The sequence below is a fragment of the Phoxinus phoxinus genome (assembly GCF_949152265.1).
Source record: "Phoxinus phoxinus genome assembly, chromosome: 8".
Lineage (NCBI taxonomy): Eukaryota > Metazoa > Chordata > Actinopteri > Cypriniformes > Leuciscidae > Phoxinus > Phoxinus phoxinus.
The window spans coordinates 26,376,089-26,401,238 of NC_136883.1; the positions used below are offsets into that span (position 1 = coordinate 26,376,089).

Genomic DNA, 25,150 nt, shown 5'->3' on the forward strand with positions numbered 1-25,150 from the left:
TAAAAGTAATGAGAAAGAACTCATTGGAAAGGTACAACAAAATTTTAAACTTTAAATTTTAAATCTGTAAATAATTTTTTTTAAGCACAAAACAATATGCAGGTTTGTTAAAAACTAGGCCTTCAATACAATTAAATAATTGCAATAATCTCAGGGTTTTGTTTCGTATTGTTAACTAAAACAACAAAAAAACGCTAATTAATTTATTGAAATAAAGCTATAAATAAAATAAATAATATATAAAAATAAGATGAAAAACTTAAACGAAAAATTAGAAATTTTGCCTTGGCAGCTAACTTAAATAGGATATGTTTAAAATTATACAAAAACAAATGACTGACAAAAACTAAAATGAAAAATAAAAAATATAGCCAATTTAAAATATTAATAATATTTATTATTTACTAAATTGAAATATTTATAGTATACAAATAATAGTAAGATAACTGCGAACGAAGAATGAAAAATGGTTACAATATAAAGTTTTATAATTGTATTAAAAATTGCAGTAGAATATATACTGTATATAAAGTTAAAACTTTACCAGTCCGGCACCAAAAAAAAAAAAAAAACCTTAAATTCTCCACTGATCCTAACTCTAGCAAACATACATTTTCATATGTTTACATAGACAATGAAACATACAATATCAGCATATTGATAGCATCTGAAATGTAAACGCTTTCACAAATGAACAACTTCAGAGACATACAGATGTTTACGAATCCTCTGAGGTTTATGGAATGTTGAATTAATAGAATTCAACGTTTGTTTTTATTGTGTTTATAATAAAAGAGACAAATTCAATATTTAAAGCCATTTTAAAGCCGTTTACTTAATTTGACATTTTAACGGTTTCATCCTGTGAGACTTCCAGAGGTCAAAATCCCTGTGACAGCACCCACATAAATCAGTTCATGAGAAAAACATCTTATACCAAAACATCCACTGTGTTTATATCTCATACATGTTGAGCTTTGAAAATAATTACAGCTATTCACAAATGAGCGCAAATTACTTTACTTTTAATAGTCCTTGATTTCATTTAGAAATAAATTGGCATTAACAATGTCTTCCTATTGATAAATCAAAGATTAGTACATCTCTAAAATCATACATTCATAAGTGCATACAATTTATGCTGTCAATCCATTGATATTGTACATTTCAGTTTCTAAATTCTAATTGGTAAATTTCACATACAAAGTAAATACCTATACCAACATTTTGTTTTAATGAGCTCACCCTGGTCAGTAACTAACACAAAGCCCCGTTTTCCTCTATACACTTTTGGTTTCTGTCAGTAGGACAGACCCCATTAACTAACCAACCCCCATATCCCACAATTCTGCTCCCTTGGGCACCAGAGCACACCTGTGAGCCATTTCCCCACTGAGGTTCTGAGAGCTCAAATGTCCCTCAGGCTTCAAAGGAGCACAAGATGTGGACAGCATAATCACATTCAGTAAGACTGCGGTTCATTCATTGACCCACGGTGAGGCAAAAAGTCCTGTAAGGAGTATAATGCACTTAGAAACATCCAGTTCTAAGAGTGACCAATGACCTGGACAGCCATTGTGGTTTTCAAACGAGGATGGCTATGAGAACCAGGCATTTGTCCGTCTGCCAAAGGGAGACTGTTGTGACAATGCGTCAGTGTCCTTGCAAAGAAGCACTTCCTCTTGATCAAGGGGGCCAACAATGTAAACTCAGTCAGGGGTAATGACCTCTAAATATATAGATTTTCCTGCAATTCTTAACTGGCAAAGACCTTGGACCTCGGGATCAGTTATGGACAATCGATCAACTACACCAAAACAGAAAGACACGTTAGAACAGTCGTTTTATGAAATGTATTGGGATGCAGACAGTCGTCAAGTGGAGATGGCGGAGTGAACTCGAACTCAGGGGAACCAAGAAGGTTTCTAAAGGTCTAGAAGCAAAAACAGTTGGCAGAGATCATCTAAAAGAAACTAATCACATGGTTTAGACAATAAAGACCATTATACTGGGTCTTTAAGAGATTTGTTTCAGAATATAATGAAGAAGCCATTTGGATTGGAAGTCTCTTGTGACTATATATACTACAGTACATTCAAAAGTTTAGAGTCGGTAACATTCTTATGCTTTTAAGTCTCTTGTGTTCACTAAGGCAACATGTATTTGATCAAAAATACAGACAAAAACTTTTGAACTACTGTTCAAAAGTTTTTGTCTGTATTTTTGATCAAATACAATCATTTCCTTTGGCGTTTCAGTAAAGAAAGAAAGTCATGTAGACTTAAAACAGCATGAGGGGGGAAATAAATAAGGAGTTTTTATTTTAAAGAAACTATTCCTTTAAATATTAAGCATAATGCAAATAACATTCATAATAATCACCTCACATGACCCAAATACATAAAGAAAAAAAATGTAATCGAAAAAGCCCAAGCCTGACTCAAGGTGTCTTTTTCCATCTGTAGATTTCCAAAGCTAAACATTTGCTTCCTTCTGCCGTAGAGACAGGTTGTCCTGGTCCTCACATCAGGCATTTATCAACATGTCAGTGTGGGTTACGGGGCCAGGAGCCAAGACTCCTCTGGCTCAGTCCCATACGGAAGAGTAATCTGGGGCCAGAGCGTTGAGCCTGCACCACAGCGCTCCACAAAGACACATCAGTGCAGGGGAAAAGGCAACAACAAAGAGCTCTCACTATGGCCTGGCATTACAAACGTCTCCACGGACAGTCTGTACCCTAAACTGGAGCAGTAACAGATATTTATTCACAAACTGAAAGGTCTTTTACTCCTGCTTTTTGAAAAGAGCTCAATGCGGCGCGCACGCATGTGCCTTAGCGGAACAATACTCGCATCTGACAGCCTTGAGATGAGCAGAGGAATCCGTAAATAAATGCTAAACAAGCATGAACAGACATTTCATCTAGTTTTAATGCATCCTCACATACACTCAACATATCGCCATTAAATTGGACTGGTTGCTCAAACCACAAGAAGCAACAAATAACAATTATTAGGTGTTTGTAAGGTAATAAGTTAAAAATTCTCTTTTGCAGCTCAATGAAAACAACGCTATACAAAGAATGACAAACAGCAAAGGAAACCACACAAACATCTGAAGTGTAAACTACATAATGACATTCATAATATCACACGAGACATATGGACAGTAAAGGAAATGTGTGAATCTGCTCCACATTTCCATCGTAAGTGCATGCATCTATAATAAGCAAGAGCAGAGAAAGAGAAAGAGAACGCACCAGATCAATGTCTTTTCCACATCAACTATTACTTCCAACTGGCAAATCTCTCTTTACACCATATGAGCATCACTGCTTGACTAAACAATGAGGTTAAAGTCCCACAGATTGTTTCTTAAATGAGCTCACTTGGTTTTGTTTGGGATCATGGTGAACATTCCCATAAGAGATGCTGTTTACACAACAGCCAGAGCAAACCTCTAAAGTAACATGAAGGCTGAGCCAAGCCTCGAGGGTCTTTATGTGTCCCATAAGGTTACCTTCAGGGTCTTCAAATGTTACAATCCCACAAGATGAATCTATTTTAGCATCCATCCATCTGCAGTATCTATCTATACATCCATCCATCTCATGAGTCAATTAAAGTATAATCAATTGAGAAAGTTGTAGAACTGTTGAGTAAAAGTTTACATGTCTTCCCACTTGCTTTAACTGCATAGTTCTTAGGGCAAACATTAAAAAGTAGATTGCTTATTTATTTTGTGCATATAATCTGGAAGACAGAAAAAAAAAATCAGATGAAGGGGGGTGGGAGTGGTTGCTATCACCAGCAGAGGGAGCATGGGTAATCAATCAGAAATATTGAAAAATTGAAGAGGATAAACGCAGTCCTTATGCTGTCTAAAGTGTGGCAGGGCACCTGTCGTACAGATGCACGGCTTAGTCTTTGTCCAAATCATGAGTTAAAACCAGACGGAATAGGATTCATTCTCAATCTGATTCTGAAACCAAACTCCAACCGCAGGCTGTGCCTACAGTGAACTGACTACAGACAGTATTTTTAAGCACAGACTCGGAAGGCACCTTTAGTGTAATGCCCCAAAAAGCTGCACATGCACCTATGATGCCTAAAAATGCTGTCACACAGTTTCCAGACACAGCCTCAAAGGGATAGTTTATCCAAAAATGTAAATTCTCTCATACTCAGACAGTCCTCATGTCATTCCAAACCTGTAATAGACATGTCAGTCGCTTTCATTTCATCTTTTTTTTCCCATACAATGAAAGCAAATAGTATTAGTGACTAATGCTGTCTTTCACTAACATTCGGTCTAAAATCTCTACGGGTAAAAAAAGAAAGTCAACGACCGAGGTTTTTAGGTGAGTAAATGATGACAGAATTAATTTTCGAGGTGAACTAACCCTGTAAGTGACCTCGGGATACTCTCTGGAGAACTAAAAAAAGCCTTTTAGGCTGTTGGTAAATCGATTTCACCCCTCGTTGCGAACATAAAAATTATTTAAAAAGAAAAAAGTAAAAAGTCTACACTATAAACCTCCTATTATGTATAAAGCATATTCCTGCACAAGGATTAGTCACCATAACACTGCAGTGTATTAGTTAGTCTAAAACCATTACAACCCATACTGTGCATTAGCAATACCATAACAAGTCACATAATAGTAAAATAAGAAAAGAGTAAGTGCAAATCCAAGATTTACAATCATGCTCTCTGTATAGGTTACATACTGCCTGTTTGCTTCATATCCACTTTTCCCTTTCAGTTTCGTATATTAAGATAACAGATCAATTATCTATTTATGAACATACAGAAAACAAAGCCATCTATTATAAAACTGTGCTATTTTGTAATGATAGCCTCTAACAATAAACATTAGGTGAAGAGACAGCACAGCACAATGAAACCGAGGGAGGTTCGCGGTTTCAAATACATGTTAGTCTTAATCCACAATAATCCTGGACGAATTCAACAACTTACATAAAGCTAAGGTTTGATAAATAATTATAATTTAACAAAAGCATCCTCTCTGACACAAGAAACACTGGTAATAAACCTCAGACCCGATGGTCTCTCTGCAGAGAGAGTGAATAATGTTAGTCAATTATGTGCAGGTCTGACATTAATTTCACCCTCGTAAGGGCAGTGGATCTTACCTTCGTATACAGGGGCCATCGGTGCAAGGATTTCTGTTATTCATGGCAAAAAATGAAGCGACAGCACTGTTCACAACTCAATAAAAATCTGCCATCTTGAGCCGCGGACAGAATCGCTGCTGTCTCCTGCATTACTAACCCAGTTCATCGGGGAGAGAAAAGGGATAAAAGATTGAAAAATCACATCCAGAATTTTTATTTAATAATCGGCCCCGGGTGAGTGATGAAAAAAGGATGTCAGCAACTTAACTCCACGGGTCTCGATGCTGTTTTGGCTCCAAAAGAGAGCCAAATTGCAGGTCTTGGCTTCAGCTGGTGATCATGTCTGTGGAGTGAGTGCCTGCAAAAGTTGCAATGAGAGAAACGAGCGAGTGTAGAACGGAGCGACTTTGCGTTGTAATCGAACGACGAGACAAGCGATCGTGTTGAGCAGAGGCTCTAAATCAAACGACGATCTACTCGATCGGGTTCATATTAGCCATATTACCCTACCCTTCTGAAAAAAGCGAATTCTGTCAAAATACCACTGATATGACATGTATTGATTCCTTACTTTGATGATAACACGGTATAGTGATGATATAAGATGTTAATACCGTGGTACTTTGATATAGGCTACTGAATGAATACAGATGCATCCAAACGTTTACATTTTCAAAGATTAGGTTACCATAATTGCACATGCTAAAAATGACTTTGTATGATACCATACCCATATATTCTTATTTTTAATACTTCTACTGCAACACTAATAAATAAATAATAAAGACTATTAAAAAACATTGACAGATGTTCTTTAGGTTTCAGCCAATTATATTAACAATAACGTGTTTGATTAAAAAACGGTAAGATTTGATTATTGCATTCAAAATATTGATTGTATCCATCGTTTTTTCTTCTTTTTTCCCCAGCAGGTTGAGGATGATTCTGATATGTGTGATTGCCCAGTGACGTCACTGGATTTACGCAGAATAAAGTCCATCAGAATGGGATTATAGAGATGTAATCTTGAGCCAGAATCTCTTTAAAATGTATTACTCTCGAGGTTTCTGGAACCATGTATCCATTTTTAAAACAAAATATGTGCATTTCATAAAATAATTACAATAGATGAACCCATATTGTTTTAGACTGTAACATTTTCCATAGTTGTTGAGACAATACAATTGATACTATTGCATGGGAAATTGTATTTGCATAAAGCAATGATAACATTTATCAAACCCTGTTTTAGATGTATTTTTTGTATAGTTTTATAAACGTATTATGACAGTAAATAGCCTAAGCTGTAATGTAACATGAGCTGGATGCATCCAGCTAATTACATATTTTGCATGTTTATTGTTAAAGCTAAATAATAATAATAATAATAACAATAAAGGATTAAAGAGATTCATACAGAAATTAGTTATCGGTCAGCTAGAACAAAACAAAACAAAACAAAACAGTGATCTTCAAGAGGTCATGCAGGTTTTCCACACAAAACAATAGGCTATTTTAAAATGCAAGACAACCAAATATAGCTATCTGTGGCAAACACAGGCTATAAACTGACGCAATATGAATTAACTGTTTTATTAAATTATTTTATAGTATGTTTATTGTATATTTCTAGTAATATATAAAGTAAAAAGAGCAATTGAATGTGGGGATAATAACAAAATATTATATTTCATACTCACTTTTCTTGCTTGACTATTTATTTTAATTTATTTATTTTAAATAAAGAACTGTACATCTCTATTTTACTAGTCATCGGTGTAAACTACAAGTACCAAACGCCATTGCGTGTGGAAATGGTAGTTTTTTTTTTTTTTTTTTTTGACGCATAAAAACTACAAGTTCCAGAACGCCTCCGTGTCATCGCAAGCGGTTGTTGGCAAACACAGGGTAAGCGCGTTGTTTATATCATTCACATATCATGTTTATAACACTGTACCATCCCAGATTGACTCGAGAAACCGCAAAGATTATTAGTAGAGATGATCGCTTCTGCTCAGTCATTTTACGTAGCCTAAACGGCTGTACGCATTTCAAAACAAACAACGGGGGAAATGTCTGCCTGTGACATGACATATTAAACTTATTCTTATGTTTTGAAACAGAAACAGCAACAGAAACACAGTGTTGCCGCTACATTTTAAACAGCAATCAACCCTTGAGAAAATAAAAATGAACGAACACAATATGTTTCCATTTTTTTTACATTTTCTTTCTTTGTTTATGTGACAATCATGACAAATCATGCACATTAATAAGCTTTTTTACTATAGTAATGCGGCTTAATATATTCCTCATGATCATTAGTTTTATATGTCTCTTATCTCTGTCTGATCAAGTAGGCCTACGCATGATATATTTGGCCCTTTTGCACATTGGTCGAAGTCCTTATGCTCTCGGTGTTTAACAGTTATTGATAATTTAATGTCAGCCATGCTCGGAAGAACTTCAGCGTTAACTGTTAAGAGGATGTAATTATTAACAGAATGTAAGCATTCTTTACATTAAGCTGGTGTGCTCTGGGAAGTATACACAGCTCTTGTTGAAGATTCTGTCTTTTTAGGCTACATTTCCTTGGAGGTTTACTGCACCTCCACACTGACTTGGGAGAGCATCATCGCAATGTAGATGACCGTATGTCATCTCAGGGCCCCTTGTTCACTATCAAGAGCCTTTGGGATTTAGAGAAATGCATGTTAGAGAAATCCTAAAGCTGTAAGACACATGTGACTGTACAGATTAGAGCATCAAACATGCAAGATCACTCAGAGAAGCAGTGAAAAATAAAGTGCTCATATAAGGTTGAAGGAATCTGATTGTGTGTTTTTCGCACGCTGAAGTGAGTTAGCATTACCTAATATCATCTAGTTGTATTCTTTTTCTTACAGTATTGTAAAAAGTATATAACCTGTAAAAAAGAAATAAATAGTTTTTTGTGTTTTTTTAAATAGTTCTTGTAGTTTCATTGATTTTTATAGGCTAGTTCTTTTTTTATTATTAACTTGACTGTTGCAACTTCTGAGCTTGTTAACCATTTACATTTTGTAATGATCTTAACCACTGAAAATGCGTGAGGTGAATGGGTCAAGTGTCACAGGTCAGTGTTCCCATCCTCATGGAGGATTAGCCTAGATTCTGTATAATTTTCTGAACTTTCGCTGGCACAATTCTAGAGTGGTTGCTCTTTGCTAGGTGTTTTTTTTTCATTCTAGATATTGCTTGGGTTACTGCTTTAGTATGCAGTAAGTCTCTGGGAATTCTTTGCCTATTTTCACTTACAAAAGGGTAAGATGACAACTTGTTTTGTTTATTCATTGCTCAATTTACACTGCAGTGAAAAAAATCGAGGAACAGTTCGTTTAACTATCGAAATTAACTTATCACACAGAAGTTATTTTCATCTCTTGTTTTGATTTGTTTAGTTAGCTAGCAGAAGCAAATATAGCCAGGTTTAAATCCCAATGGTGCAATATTAGCTATGTTGCTTTATGCAGTTAGCGTTGTAATTCACATAATGTCTCTTTTATTTAGTGTGTCTTTGTGTGTTATTATGACCATATATATTTGATTGTTCTGGCCTATGCAGTAACCAAAATTAATGGATGAATGTTAAATTGTCCTTATACAAGACAGATAGGTAGCACTTTATTTTACAGTCAGTTCCCCATGTACATACTACGTACTTGTTATAGTAAATTGCAATAACTGGGTAATACTGTATGTACCAACCCTAAACCTAACCTTAACCCATGTAGTTGCCTTGTATTACCTTGTTACTTACACACATACTGTAAAAAATAAAGTGCAACCTTACAGTATATATTCATTTACTTGTCTTTTTTTATTTTATTTTTTATTAAGATCTGATAAAATTGTTTATCTGGTGTATTGTAAGCTCACTTACATATTGTGATGTTACAGTGTGTAGATAACAAATACTTTGAACTCTTAGTGCATTTAGTTTGGCATCGTCTCTGTGTGCAGGAAGCCAGCGGTGAGATCATGCAGCCGTTAGTTGACATTCTGAAATGGTTTGGAGTCGAGGCGAGTGGACTCTCAGTGTCTGTGGGCCTTTTCTTGCTGTTCCTTGGCCTCCTTTACCGGTGAGTAAAACAATTTGATCATGAGGTTTCCACTTGCATCACAAACATTTTTCTCAGATTGCAATAGCAGATTTCTTATGCCGATGTTTCTAACGGCATGGTGGGAAATGCATACCACTGTGAGATCCAAACAGCTCGGGCTTGTTTTCCTCAGGAGCTGGATGGAATGATCTGATCAAATTCCAATATCACGTGTATCCGCACTTATCTTTTAAACGACTTTCTGTTTGAATGCAGACAACATCCAGATTCAGTTCCCATTTTACAGTCATGCGAAGGGCAGGCTGAAAGAAATTCAACGTTTTTGCCCCAGGAACGCAACTGTGACAATAGTAAATACAGAAGTCAAAACCTTAAGATAAAAAGCTCAAGTTTTCAAGCCCAACTTATCCTCGACAAATATACCTGACAGGTTCATCGATCAGTAGCATCACATGATTATAGCTATAAAAACATTATATAAATATTTCTATAAGCATTTTACAGTGGGGAGAACAAGTATTTGATACACTGCCGATTTTGCAGGTTTTCCTTCTTACAAAGCATATAGAGGTCTGTCATTTTTATCATAGGTACACTTCAACTGTGAGAGACGGAATCTAAAACAAAAATCCAGAAAATCACGTATGATTTTTAAATAATTAATTTGCATTTTATTGCATGACTTAAGTATTTGATCACCTACCAACCAGTAAGAACTCCGGCTCTCACAGACCTGTAAGTTTTTCTTTAAGAAGCCCTCCTGTTCTCCACTCAATGGGTCTCATTCATGAAACACGAGCAGAACGAATTCTTGTGTAAATCGTGTGTAAAGTGGTTCTGGCGTAAATTTTCGGATTCATTAAAATGTTCGTATTTTCCAAATGTTAGTTGGTACGAAAGAAATCTACACCTGCTCCCAACCACGTGTAAATAGTGCGTTTAACTTCCGAACGTTTTGCTCATTAATGAGGCTGCATTTTAATTCACCTTAATCGGGTACATATTTACACACAGCATTTTGAAAAAAATATTATATATAGTAATTACATGTAGTTTTTATTTTTACTTTTATTATGAGAGCCAGTAATAGCAAACGGAACACTTTAATCAAATAATTAATTGCTTTCAATAGGGCTGGGCTATATTTTTTCGAAGTGAACTAATTTGTTTTTTTTGCAGTCGTGCTTCATGTCAAACCATTTTCTTTTCACTTCTGGGACTGTTCGATTAACAGATGAAACTCCAGTAACTGCATCTGTAATATCTGCCAAGCTTCCTTTTTTTAGGACCTGATACGCCACTATGTAGCTATGCTTGAAAATAAAATGTGCCGTTTTGAATGAACTTCTGATAATAAAACTTCAATTTCTGCATCTGAGAAATTGTTCTTTTTCATTCGCTTTTGAGAAGACATGTTGAAATCCTTCGTTTGGTGTCATAATATGATGCCCATATATGGTTGTCAGTCGGATTTAATGGGCGGGATTTATGGTAATTGAGAATGAGCGTGCACGCGCGTCCCATTTACGACTGATTGGAATTCATTAACACACACACACGTTTCACTATCACATCTGACGTTTACGAAGTATTTGTGAATCAGGAGAAGAGTTTTCGGGAAGGTCTCTTTACGCGCAAATCACTCACATATTTACTCGTATATTTACGAATGCTTCATGAATGAGACCCATTACCTGTATTAACTGCACCTGTTTGAACTTGTTACCTGTATAAAAGACACCTGTCCACACACTCAATCAAACAGACTCCAACCTCTTCACAATGGCCAAGACCAGAGAGCTGTGTAAGGACATCAGGGATAAAATTGTAGACCTGCACAAGGCTGGGATGGGCTACAGGACAATAGGCAAGCAGCTTGGTGAGAAGGCAACAACTGTTGGTGCAATTATTAGAAAATGGAAGAAGTTCAAGATGACGGTCAATCTCCCTCGGTCATGGGCACCATGCAAAATCTCACCTCGTGGGGCATCAATGATCATGAGGAAGGTGAAGGATGAGCCCAGAACTACACGGCAGGACCTGGTCAATGAGCTGAAGAGAGCTGGGACCACAGTCTCAAAGAAAACCATTAGTAACACACTACGCCGTCATGGATTAAAATCCTGCAGCGCACACAAGGACCCCTGCTCAAGCCAGCACATGTCCAGGCCCGTCTGAAGTTTGCAAATGACCATCTGGATGATCCAGAGGAGGAATGGGATAAGGTCAGGTGGTCTGATGAGACAAAAATAGAGCTTTTTGGTCTAAACTCCACTCGCCGTGTTTGGAGGAAGAAGGATGAGTACAACCCCAAGAACACCATCCCAACCGTGAAGCATGGAGGTGGAAACATCATTCTTTGGAGATGCTTTTCTGCAAAGGGGACAGGACGACTGCACCGTATTGAGGGGAGGATGGATGGGGCCATGTATCGCGAGATCTTGGCCAACAACCTCCTTCCCTCAGTAAGAGCATTGAAGATGGGTCGTGGCTGGGTCTCCCAGCATGACAACGACCCGAAACACACAGCCAGGGTAACTAAGGAGTGGCTCCGTAAGAAGCATCTCAAGGTCCTGGAGTGGCCTAGCCAGTGTCCAGACCTGAACCCAATAGAAAATCTTTGGAGGGAGCTGAAAGTCCGTATTGCCCAGCGACAGCCCCGGAACCTGAAGGATCTGGAGAAGGTGTGTATGGAGGAGTGGGCCAAAATCCCTGCTGCAGTGTGTGCAAACCTGGTCAAGAACTACAGGAAACATATGATCTCTGTAATTGCAAACACAGGTTTCTGTACCAAATATTAAGTTCTGCTTTTCTGATTTATCAAATACTTATGTCATGCAATAAAATGCTAATTAATTACTTAAAAATCACACAATGTGATCATCTGGATTTTTGTTTTCGATTCCGTCACTCGCAGTTGAAGAGTACCTATGATAAAAATGATTTTATCTAGACTTCTACATGCTTTGTAAGTGGGAAAACCTGCAAAATTGGTAGTGTATCAAATACTTGTTTTCCCCACTGTGTATATATATATACACTAGAAATTTAAGTTTATACTAATATATATATATATATATATATATATATATATATATATAAAATATATAGTATATTCTTACATTTCTAGTCAATTAAATATTAGATACTAGAAATTAAATAAAATTATCATGACTGCAAAAAAATCATATAAAATGATTTCTAAAAGTCTGACTGAAAAAGTCATAATGAAGTCATGGAAATTAAATAGTCAAAAAGCAACAAGAATCTATTTTTTAATGTGGTTATTATGACACATAGATGCCTGGAGGTTTAGTCATAGTTTCCATATGGTAATTTTGTCAAAACCGAGCTATTTTGATTTTATTTCTCTTTGTGAATTGATTACTGCATCAATCTCCTCTGCTCTAATAGTGCCAGTTATGCCTTTGCAATGTTTAAACTAAAGATGATTGACACAGTATGCATTGACATCTTGTGATGACTAAATGTGTCCTTTTATTGAAACAAGTGTATGGAACTTTACTAAGAAAAAAAAAAGGTCACTTGGAGTAAAATGCAAAATAAAATTCTGTTCAGTGTCATTTTATAGAGAGTAACATGATTCTGTTGGACAGCAGTGCTTATAAAAAAACAATGCAGTGACTTTAAACAAAAGTGCTCAGTATTCAAATGAAGGGTTATTTCAACACTGCTCTTGTAATGCAGTGACTCAGGCTTGTGAGAAGCTGATCGGAGATGCAGGTCTCTATTAAGGTTATATTAAGTTTTCCATATCAGAACTTTATTGCAGGGTTGGAATCAGTGAATTTAATTACAGCCATTTTTAGAGGGCTTAGTCATAGTCACACCCTTCTTTCTTTAACATTTAAACTGTCACCTTTAACAGAGAAAGAGCTACTTTCTCATGCTGTCAATAGCAACAGGAGTCCTCTGAACAACAGCCTGCTGGGTAATTAAGGGTTATGAACTTAAGCCTGTCTAAAAAGATAAGCAATGTCTTTACTTCCAGTTAAATGCTGTGGTTTTCTTATTTTTTATTTATATATATCCATTGTGATGCTTATGTGAGGGCATCACGACTTGTGGCATCATACAGTATAGTATTACTTTGCTATTCAAACACTTTTGAGTCAACTGCAGCTCCAGCTAGTTTCAATTAAGCTAAAATACATCTACTGTAGAGTAATTTTTTCCAAGGTTATCTAAGAAATTAAATTATAGGTTACACGTTTTTCTATGAAATTTTCATTATTACGAAATGATACCAGTGAAATATCAAAGAGAATTGGCACCTTCATGAATACACTTTGATGATTTTAGAGCATTAGAGACATGCAATGTTTTTTTGTAATGTCCTTCAAGATATTGATATTCTATTCACTGAATTAAAATTATATTTTTGATTTCAATCTTTTATCTCTATCTATTTATATATACTGAAATTAAAACTATAATTGACCATATATAAAATTTATTTTTTGGGATAAATAAATGAATACATTTTTGTTATAAATATACTGTCTTTAAAATGCGTTTATTTTAAAAATACAGAAACAAAATTATCTGAAAAAAGAAAAGATTCTGAAGCATTGCATGACATCCCACGATTATTTAATAGTAACAATAAATATATTTTATTATATGATATGATTAATATTATATTTTTTAAATATGATGGTTTCATTATAAATATGGTGATTATCTCCCAACTTAATTTATGATATTTACCATCTGAATCTAACCATGTCATGTCAGCAAATGGAAAACTGTTTATTATAATGTTATTTATTACAGCAGGGCGCCTTTTACCCCAAATATATACCCAAATACCATACGTTGACAAATTTTTATTTTTTTACTTGAATTACCTTGAAATTATCCTGAAAAAATTTAACAAGACATTTGTCTCAAAATGTATGCAATAAGTTTAGCGATTCTCATTTGGTATTTAAATCTACAACATTTTAAAAAGCATTAAATATTTCTCTAATATTTCTAAACATTTTGAGAACGGATAGTAAACAAAATAAATAGAAAATAAAACTATATTATTTAATTTGATTGGCAACATTTTCTGAAGGTTACCGTAAGTACCTTTTTTTTCACTGTGAATTTGTTTATCTGTTTGTTTACAGAGAAAAAAATATTTAGAGGCAAAAATATTAGGCCATGTGTTGCATCGTATTTTTGGAAGTCCATATGACATTATCTAAGAAATTAGATAATAAATGATAAACGGACATAATCGGATACTGATCAACGGCTTTTTCCCTCCATTGGGTACAGATGCTGTCCCTGTTATTTAACGTTTAGCAGTCTTACACACACACACATACACAAAACAAGTAAATTCCTGTCTGTTGGCAAAGGCACGACTGTCATTCACAGTGGACGTAAAGAGGTTAGTTATGTAAGGGCTCACTCACTCTGTCACTCACAGTGCAAATGGAGATTTGGGGATGAAACCTTTCTGCACCGGGTTAGCTATGACAAAGAGAATAAATCAAAATAATCTGGATTTTATGGAGGGCATATCAATAAGCATTTTGGGTTGGTCCCAAAACAAAAATAAGCCATATTAGAGGATTAGTCCCTAATTTGAAACTTGAATGCACTGTTAAATATAAGCCTTGTATCCTTGAGATGCATATCAAAAACATAAACTTAAACTAGAAAAGACGCAGTGTTACGGAACAAAACTTTCTAATCAATAGAGGAGCCAAGTCTCTCCTCTGAGGTCATCCATGTGTAAAGAAGAAGGCTGGCAAACGTTATTTATTTGCATCAAACTTGCAATTGATATGGTAAGTTCCCGGCAATGCAGCAAAATATGGCTAAATGTGCTTGGCGGAAACACTAGTACACTGAGCATTTCCAGCACATTTCATTTTCCTTTAGACAAAGAATTGATCTTCAGTGCAAAAGGTTATAGCTTATATAAGAGGCCAGCTTGAACCAGTAGATTCAAGGGTTTTACAATGACAGAGCCTTCAGAGTGTTTGCAATTGCCAGAATGCGAGGAAAGCGTGATTAGCAGTGAGCTGAACTTCTTCTGAACTCTGTCCCCTTCTGCTTCATTACGCATAAACCCATGATGAGAGGGGACTGGAGACAGTCGCGGCGTCACCTACTCGAATAAAGCGTTAGGTTCAGCCCTCTATTTAAAAAAAAAAAAAGATTATTTGGGTAACTTGAATTGGCAACATGAGCAGATAAATGTGTGTTGTTCTGTAAATTGGAACACTGTAAAAAGTGATCAGTTGAGTTAACTTAAACAAAATGAGGAAACCTGTTGCCTTAAAATTATTAAACTAAGTTAAAATTAAGTTATGTGAACTTGACAATTCCACATAACTTAATTTTTTCAATTAACTGATCACTTTTTACAGTGAATCCAAGACTATCAAATTTGGCCAGTTTACGCTGATGCCTCATTTAGTGGTCCGTGTGGAAGCGCTGAGAATGCAATGTTTATTTTGCGTGCATTAAATCGTTTTCTGCAAGTGGCATCCAGCATGTGTAGCGAGAAACGTTTGTGTTTGCATACTTGTGTATGCAAGTTTTCTCAAGCTTTAACCTGTATCTGGTTGAAAGGAATATTTATTTTGTGTATAGGACTATTGTGCCAATAACACACTTTGCATCCTGATGCATAAAATATGATTACTACTACTATTATGATGTTATTTTTATTATATATATATATAATACAGATGAATTTATTTGACCTTCTCTCTCTTTAAATTAATTTAATTGCAATTAATATGCAGCAAAACAAGACCTTTAGAATGACGCATTTGTAAATGTGCTAGATTATTGCTCTTTTAATTTAATAGCAGAAATCTGAAGAATATGAAGGTTAATAACATAATGTACATCTACTGTTGTCCCTCTGTCTTCATTACGGTACATTAAAAATGGGTCTCCTTCATAAAAACTGTGAATTCCCCATCTGTGAAACCTGAGAAGTTTGTTTTCCTCTGGCATTGAACTTGCTAATCTCTCTCACTTAACACACTGTGGATATAGGGGCCTTGTGACCATGACCGAATCTCTCCACTGGCAAGGCTGAGTGGAGAAGATGACATATTCTAATAGATCCTCTCATAAAATTTAAGAGACAGTCGAGTGCGAACCCATCTGTCACCCTCTGGACTCTGCATAAACATCGGGCACCACTTCAGAGAGGTCATGCACTTACAGTAGATGTGTGACATCTGCTGTGATATCTTATGGATTCTCTCTGTTTCACTTTATTGCTCTTCCATAAGACAAACTCTTTTAAATTCATTCCAGGAGTCTATTAAAAACGCTTAATCCTAATGCACAACGTTATTAAAAAATGTAAACACATGCTGGCAGTCTGAGACGTTATGTTATGATTGACATATTATAAAAAATCACCCTATGTGATCTGTATTTACGTTCTCTCTCTTCTCAAGGATTGAGGTCCTACAGTAGCTGTAGTATTGTGGTTACAGTTTGGGCTGGCAACTGAAAGGTTGCTGGTTTTATACCACAAGAATGAAGTGATCACCGTTGTGCCCTTGAGGAAGACACTTAAACCCAGGTTACTCCAAGGAGATTGTCCCTGCAAAAACTTCATGACACTCTTCTGTGCTGCTCTTGAGTGAAATTCATGCAAACTGATTCCGCTGGCCTGGTGTGGCAGTTTTCTGACCATTCTGTTGTTATAGGTCTGGTTCTAGATGCTGATTGGTTAATACAGGCTTCCATGACAGGGACTATATTTTGTAGCGGAAGGATGTTACTTTTAATGAACCATTAATTATTTTAATGAATTTTGTGTTACTATTGTGCTGAAGAGTGGAGCTTGTAGGTTGATGAGGGTTGCAATTGCTGTACTCATTACACTAAATACAGTAAATATATTTAAAAAGTGTTGCCATGGTACCATGGTAATGTGAGCTATTTGTTTGAGTTACACTACCGTTCACAAATTGGCATTCAGTAAGATTTTATTAAAGTCTCTTAAGGCTGCATTTATTTGATCAAAAATACAGTAATATTATGAAACATTATTACAATTGAAAATTTCTATTTTAATATATTTTATAATGTAATTTATACCAGATCATTACTCCAGTTTTTGGTGTCACGTGATCCTTCAGAAATCATTCTAATATGCCGATTTGGTGCTCAATATAATTTCTTATTATTATTAACGTTTAAAACAGTTGTGCGGCATAATATTTTTAGGGAAACTGTGACACATTTTTCTAGGATTCTTTTATGAATAGAAAGTTCAAAAGAACAGCATTTATTTGAAATAGAAATCTTTTGCAACATTATAAATATCTTTACTGTCACTTTTGATCAATTAAATGCATCCTTACAAAATGAAAGTATTATTTTTTTTCTTTCTTTTTTTGCTAAATCTTACTGACCTCAAACTATTAAATGTTAGTGTACTTTATGTATAGTTTGATTAGGACTTAGTCAGTTAGGTTTTTGCTACACACGGCAATCGATGAAGTCCCAATGTTTTATTGTTTCAGCAAATGTTTTTTAGCCTTACTCTTAATGTTATTTGTACTTTATTGGTTCAGTATAGCGCATTTAAGAGCATTTGGCTCTCTGTATGTTTGCTTGGACCAAAATTCCTCATCCCTAACTGCTAGTTTCAGTCAATCTCTCTTTATACCCTCAGTGCAGTGAAATCCCACAGTGCTAGATTGTCTGTTCCCTCTGGGTCCTCGGTAGCCCAATCTAAGTGACTATCTCTGCCCTCCAATGTGAAAGTAGAGGCTGTGCGCCGACCATTCAATGCTGATTCCATCAAGCTGTGGACAGCTGACTTGGCAGTGAGGCACTTGCACACACTGTTTGACTTTCTTTGTCATTGGCCAGCCTGTGGAATAGTTATTGTTTAATTGAGGGCCGTTGGACAGCTCATCCATCACAGATGTTAATCATATCAAACATGCACACCTCCCCGAGAAGCTGCTACGCTCCTCCGTTTCCACGGTGATGGGCACCTAATAAATCTAAATATGGTAATCTACTCTAATTTCACCCAGATCCACCCTCCACTGTAAATGAGCTCGCCGCCGCTCGCAGTGCAAGACCGCCGCGAAGATAGGCCCGCTAATATGGAAATTGAGTACCCTAGCACACACCATTAAAGTCCGTAACCAAATTGTCTTGACACCTCATGCTGCAGATGTGTGGAGGGAGAGTTATACGTAAATTAAATCTCAAATTGCACAACTGTTATTCGATTATGAAGTGACGAAAGTCAGTAGTCGCTTTCGTCAGGCTCTTGGTTTGGTTTGCGGTGGCACCGTGTTGTAAAGCGCCACAAAAACGACTGACGAGACCTCCTGCAGCTTGCATTAATTCACTGTCATTATGATATGATTTCGCTTTAGATCATCTTTTCATAGCTGCTAAAATTACTTCTTCTTTTTCTGCCTGTGGAGTCTTATGGGATTAATGAAGTACAAGTGGAGTCTTGAAGACAACCTTGATTAGAGAAGAAGTAGAGGATATTTTTACCCTAGCCACCAGATTTAAAGGGGACCTATTGTGCCCTTTTATAAGTCTCAGGTGTCCCCAGAATGTGTCCGTGAAGTTTCAGCTCAAAATACCCCACAGATAATTTATTTTTGAGTGGAAGGTAAAACATTCTGTTTTCATGCATGTATCTTTAAATGCAAATGAGCTGCTGCTCCCCGCCCCCTTATTCAAAAGAGGGTGGGGCCTGTACAGCTCGAGCCTCGGATAATCTGCCAAAAACTAAAACATCTGTTTGGTTTTTGATTATCATTTCTATCGCGGTCACGCTCATGCGACATTGCTGCTCTTCATCATCATGAAAGTTTGTTATCTGCTTGAGTTTTAAAGCCATATCAGTCTAAACACTGCTGACACACATTTATGTTCAAACACCATGGAAAAGTGAATTTTGCATAATAGGTCCCCTTTAAATGACTGTTAATGGGGAGAGTGCTTTCATAGACTTCATTTTAAAGGAGTAGTTCATCTAAAAATCTTGAATTATGCCATTATTTACTCGCTCTTATATTGTTCCAAACACGTATGACTTTCTTTAGAAGAACACAAAAGGAGAGGTATTGAAGAACTGTACACTTTTCCATGAAATTACAGTGAATGGAGATTGAAGCTTTCAAGCTTAAAAAAGGGAATTTTCTGAAGTCTTATAGCTTTGTGTGGAAAAAACAGACCAAAATGATAGTTGGTATTCACCTCCAGTGGGCTGTTAGCTGGATCATTGAGTAAGCGAGTTGTAACCTGGATCAAATCATGAATGAATCATTCAGATAACCGATTCATCGAAAAGATGGGAGAATTAAACTCAAGGAGAATTAGTGTGGCAAGCAGGCCGGGGTCGAGAGCCGTGGGAACAGTGCGAGGCCGATGGCGTGAATGTTGACGTTTTTCAAGTTGAGACTTGGAATATTTAAATGACGATTTAATATTTAAATGACGTTTAAAGTGTAAAGTGCTCTCATAGACTTAATTTTAAAGGAGTAGTTTACCTAAAAATGAAAACTATTCCATTATTGACTCGCTCTCATGTCGTTCTAAACGTGTATGACTTTCTTTCTTCTGGAGAAGACAAAAATGAGAGTTATTAATACTGTTCACTGATTTCCATGCAATTACAGTGAATAGGGATTAAAGCTTTCAAACTTCAAAAGGACACAAAAGCACCATAAAGTAACATAAATGTGGTCCATAAGTCCATCAAGATTTTAAGTTTTCTGAAGTCATATGATAGCTTTGTGTGAAGAAAACTGACCAGAAGTTTAGTTGCTATTCCCCTGCACTTGGCTGCCAACCGGATCATTGATTTGAGACCTGGATTAAATCAAAAGAACAGATCAAGAATGGGCAGATTTGAAGAATTTCAGTGAATAATGACTTAATATCAGTTCCTCACACAAAGCTGTCACTATCGCTGTGAATCATGAATCATATTGACCACTTTTATGAAACATACGCATGTCCTCTTTAAAGCTCATTATTAAAGCCTCACTCCCTTTTAATAGTAATTCATGGATCAGTACATTATCCAAAATGTCTCCACAGAAGAAATAATGTCATACAGGTTTAGAACAACATAAGGGTGAGTAAATAATGACACGTAATGTTTTAAGTTAAATAATGACAGGATTTTTGGATGAACTATTCCTTCAAGTCATTGTCCTTTTACATGATGTCTGTGAGCTTCAGATTGATACAGAATCTCTCCGCCGTCTTTAACGAGACGTGCCGTAGTCCCTGCTGAGGGCTGGAAATAGCACCATGTTTTGTGTGGAAAGGCTCGGAAGAACAGGATTGGGTCCTGGGGAGGTGTTATGGAACCGGAGGGACTCGCATGACTAATGCCGATGAGAGAGATGTCACAGCAGGCCCGTTCACACTTCTATTTTAGCGCCATTTTTCAGCCTATTTTTGGTTATTGTTGTCTCACAGCTGGCTACACATGTGCACCTGCACACACAATGCACTTCAGCAGTGAGGAGGTGACAGGCCAAGATATACTCCTTTTCAAAGCTGCCTTCTCTCTTGGTTTATTCCTTTTCTCCCCTTTCTCTTCACTTTAAATAAACACGTTGATGAATGGTTGACGATGGTTCGGCACCGAGAAGACACGTGAACTCCTCCCTCTGTAGTCTGACACGCACTGAAACTATAACAAGGAATAAGTGTTTGTGTGTTTAATAAAGGCTGGTATGCTGAATTGCACATCGCATAGTGATGAGAGGAATTAGAAGTCATTAAAAAAAACCTTTAAACTCAGTGAGGGGCTTTTAACATGCAGCCATTAGTTTGCATAGCACGACGACACGGGTCGGTAAACAAGGATATCTTACATCAACTGTGTGGGTTGGTTATCTCTTCTACAGGCGGCACTCAACAATCCCTCTGGGTACAGTAACGGCACAAAACCTTGGTAAAATAGATGTCTACATGAATCCATCTCCAGTTGCACACAAATCAGCTGTAAATATGCCAAGCTGTAAATCGTTCAATGATAGCTATTTACTGACTGTCACAAAAGCTGCTTGCTGTTCGTTCGATGATATGCATTAATAGCTAGAACATAGTATCCGTTTGAAAGAGGTTTATAGACCCAAATTTGTGTGTGCATATGACCAAAAGCTTAAAGGCCCTCTATGTAAGTTTTGTTTAAAAAAAAAAAGTGTATAATGAGTCAATACATCATCAATCCTTTTTCCGAAACGTGTTTTTGTCCCTGATTCACTATGGTAAACCTTTTATAAGTGTTTATGTATTAGACCTGAGGGATGGTTTTCACGGGAAATTGCGTTTATACTGTACGTCACTCGCCCGTGCGTGTCTCGTCATATCCGTAAATCGAGAAATGTTGCTCCTACTGCTTTGATGCATGTATGGTGGGAGTGGCATAGGCTAGTTTTCTCAACGAGAAAAAAGAAATTTGTCAGGATTCTGAGGCATCTACATTTTTATGTTCCAGATTTAACCATCAGAGACTGTTTAACTACAATGTAAATATATATATAAAAAAAGTTGACACTCTTTGGTATACACTGGTTTAACATTTTCACTCATTTTCAAAAGTTTTGGGTATGTAAGATTTTTTTTTTTAAAGAAGTATCTTATGCTCAACAAATCTGCATTTATTGGATCAAGAATAAAGTAAAACATAATATTGTGAAATATTATTACAATTTAAAATAACTGTTTTTTGTTTTAATGTTTTAAAATGTCACATGATCCTCCAGAAAGCATTCTAATATGCTTATATGCTGCTCAGATCAGAGGCTTCATTGTGTATGACTCTGAGTCCTACATATGATTGATTATGTGACAGAGGGAGAATCTTTGAAATGCGTAGCTGTGAGCATGTGTCAAACTGGACGCCCCTGTATGAGCCCCTGTGTGGATGAATGACTCAATGACACAAATCTCTTTTGTGTTTCTTAAAGCCCCCCTGTGGTGAAAATCAAGCTTTTAATGTTGTTTATATGTCAATGTGGTATTTTTAATATGCTTTAAGATGAACCATTTGCAAATTCAATAGTCAACACCATTGCTGAGTATTTTCATCTTAAAACTGCAGTGAACCAAAGAATCTCAAAAACACAGTTTGAAATCGCTGGTGTTTGTGACGACACAAACTACCTTGTAACCAATCACGTCAACGTGTGGATCTCTGAGCTGGTGTGAGTGAGTGGAGGCGGGGCTCATTTGCATTCATATAACCGTGTATACTAAATGAGGCAAGGGTGTAGAGTTACATTCAAGCTATTTAAGGCATGAAGATTTTTTTCAAGGAAAAAACGTTTTAAATTAAAGATGAGCTTTAAGGGATAAAATGATTGACTACAGGGGGACTTAAAGAGATTGTCATGTCAGATATTAGTATTAGGCGGTAATGAGGAATCTTTGTTTTATGGATTGCCACAATATACCAGGAGTTGATACCAGGGTTGTGCAAACGTCAGAATTGAAAAATTGTCTCCCTTTTGATTTTGAATTGGCCACACCACACAAGACCTTGAGTTGGAATGACAGGAAAAGGAATTCATTAAAAAATCTATGCATTCTGAGAAATTAAGTATTCGTCCACCATTGTCCACAATAGTACATTTATTAAATATGATTTAATATAAAATTGTCTTTGCCATTTCTAGTCTAATTTTGAATTTCGGTTAATTTTAATTCTGCTTCTGTATACTATTTTCATCCTCAATTCAAATTCATTTCAAATTTAGCAACTGAATTGGAATTAAAAGGCAGTCTCAAGTGAGTTCTGAATAGGGCACTACCCTGCGATGTTACACACACAAAATATATGATATGATACAGTGCACACCCAACTCATATTTTGTTTAATTTTTGCATGAGCTTTTGAGTTATACTTGCTTCTCAAAAGTTGAGAACTTTTTTCTTGTCAATTCATTGGACACAACATGTAAATTAAGTTTAGTTTTCTATAAATCTTTTTTTATTATTATTATTACAGTGAACAAGTATTAAAAATGAATCCTTACACACATTAGATATTCTGTGCAAATTAATAAATGATAAAATTATCCTTATTTGATGCTATCTGCAGTTCACAAGTCCAAAGTGGCACGTTATGTGTTTAGAGGTGCATAACAAAAGGATATTTTAAGATCATTATGACGTGAGATCAGATTCTGTACTAAGACATACACTCAAACATTTGAAGCGCCGTGTGCACTTTAAACATTGCATTTCCAAACACATGTTTAAATGGTGCGTTTGTATACATTTATACTTAGTATTTTAAACTCATTTGGCCCTCTGTCCTGTGTTTGTTGTTAGCTGTGTGTGGATCGTAACGCCTCCTCTTCCACAGCTGATCAATCGCAGAAGCTCTCTGCTCCCAGAGATAAATGTGCGGTCTGAGCTCACTACCGCGGCGTGACCGCCAAGCATCTGATCCAGGTCTGGGTGCTCCACAGGGGAGCTCGTCCTCTGCCCACCATCAGACCGCTTAAGCAGTTTTGGGCATCTCTTTCCCAGTAGCCCACCCAGGCCCACAGCACCATCAGTAGACTATTGAGCAGAGTACTGGCGAATCGTGAACCATGTGACTGCAGCTGCACACTGTGAAGCGTTAGTGTGTGTGTGAGAGCAAAAGAAGGGAGTTTGTGATTTTTGTGGCCATGATAAAACTCCTGTCCGATGGGCTAATCCTGCATGAATCAATGCACTTTTATTGGTGGCCATTTTTAATAGGCTCTTACAATAGAAAAGAAATCAAATGTGTCATGGATGATCAAGAGAGACACTAGAAGCATCTCGGAGCAATTATAGCCTGCGCTTTTATACCCGGCAGGATCAATGTGTGCGTCTGAGTGTTTCAGGAGCTATTTGCTGATACTAACTTAAAGCCTGTCTGCTGTCTGCAAACAAACTGTCTGCTACATAAACTCTGCTACATTTCCATAAACTGAGATTGAAAGTATGTTAGCATTGTGGGATGCTGTAGCGAGTGAATAGTGTGTAATTATGAGTGTTTGTGATAGTGTATGATAAAGACATAGTCTCGTGTATGCAGAGTTTTATTATGAGCATAAAGTCTGCTGGTGATTCTGGTCGTAATAAAAGTCTGATCGTAATATACGATTATCTATAAAATATAAGTGTGCATCCATCGTTTATTTTGTTTTCACGGATTGTTTAAGGACGTTTAAGACCGGTTTTTCCAAAATGGGCTATAACGTAAACGTATATCAGCAAAACTCAAATAATTGCGCAGGAAGTGTACAGAAAACACTGAAGAAATTTGTGTAAAATGTCAGTCAGTCTAAAAGTAGTACATTTGCTACTGTATTTTCTTTAGTATTTATGAATATTTATTCATATTATCAGGTGGTCAGTGAAAGGACTTTGGGCGATACATTTAAGTTGTAATGTCAAAATAATTGTACAAATAACAATGTACTCGCTTGTAGATGATAATCCAACACATAAAGATTGGTAAATAACCTTTGAAGGCCCATCTGGAATTAATAAAAAAAAAAATATATAATTTGCCGTTATGTCTTTAATTTCTCCATAATTACCTCCAGGTCAAAATTTGAAAGAAAACATTTTCTTTTGTCCCAGAAAGAAAGAGGAAGCTACTTGCTTAGTCTGTTTTTCCCACAGTACACTGAAAAAAAAAGTTTGCAGAAAACATCTGTCAATTGAGAAAGAAAAACTTAATTGAAAGGGAAAACAAGTTTATTTTACATGCCCCGATGGGTAGATCTTTTTTTTTTTTTTTTTAAGCATTAATTCATTTAATTTCAGACATCTATCTTGTCATTTTGCTTCTCAAGTAAATGTATCTTGATTTAACAATGTTTAGATATTCATACTGGAAAACAAGAGTAAGAAAATCATGTTTTGCAG

At 36.2% G+C, this 25,150-nt stretch overlaps 2 protein-coding genes across 5 annotated transcripts in view; one reads left to right on the top strand and one right to left on the bottom strand.

Moving 5' to 3' along the window:
* hipk2 (homeodomain interacting protein kinase 2) overlaps positions 1-5,585 on the bottom strand; it is a 97,173-nt gene extending 91,588 nt beyond the window's left edge. For both annotated transcript variants that reach the window (XM_079620338.1, XM_079620337.1), the window contains exon 1: positions 5,157-5,585. In XM_079620338.1, the coding sequence (XP_079476464.1) occupies positions 5,157-5,175 (19 nt within the window). In that variant the 5' untranslated portion in view covers positions 5,176-5,585. The remainder of the gene's footprint in view (positions 1-5,156) is intronic.
* A 1,344-nt stretch (positions 5,586-6,929) lies between these two features.
* tbxas1 (thromboxane A synthase 1 (platelet)) overlaps positions 6,930-25,150 on the top strand; it is a 70,302-nt gene continuing 52,081 nt past the window's right edge. The window contains exons 1-2 of one of the 3 annotated variants that reach the window (XM_079620049.1): positions 6,930-7,046; positions 9,141-9,259. In XM_079620049.1, the coding sequence (XP_079476175.1) occupies positions 9,159-9,259 (101 nt within the window). In that variant the 5' untranslated portion in view covers positions 6,930-7,046; positions 9,141-9,158. Of the gene's footprint in view, positions 7,047-8,302; positions 8,442-9,140; positions 9,260-25,150 lie in introns of those variants that run through there. The other 2 variants (XM_079620050.1, XM_079620051.1) reach the window with 2 other exon arrangements.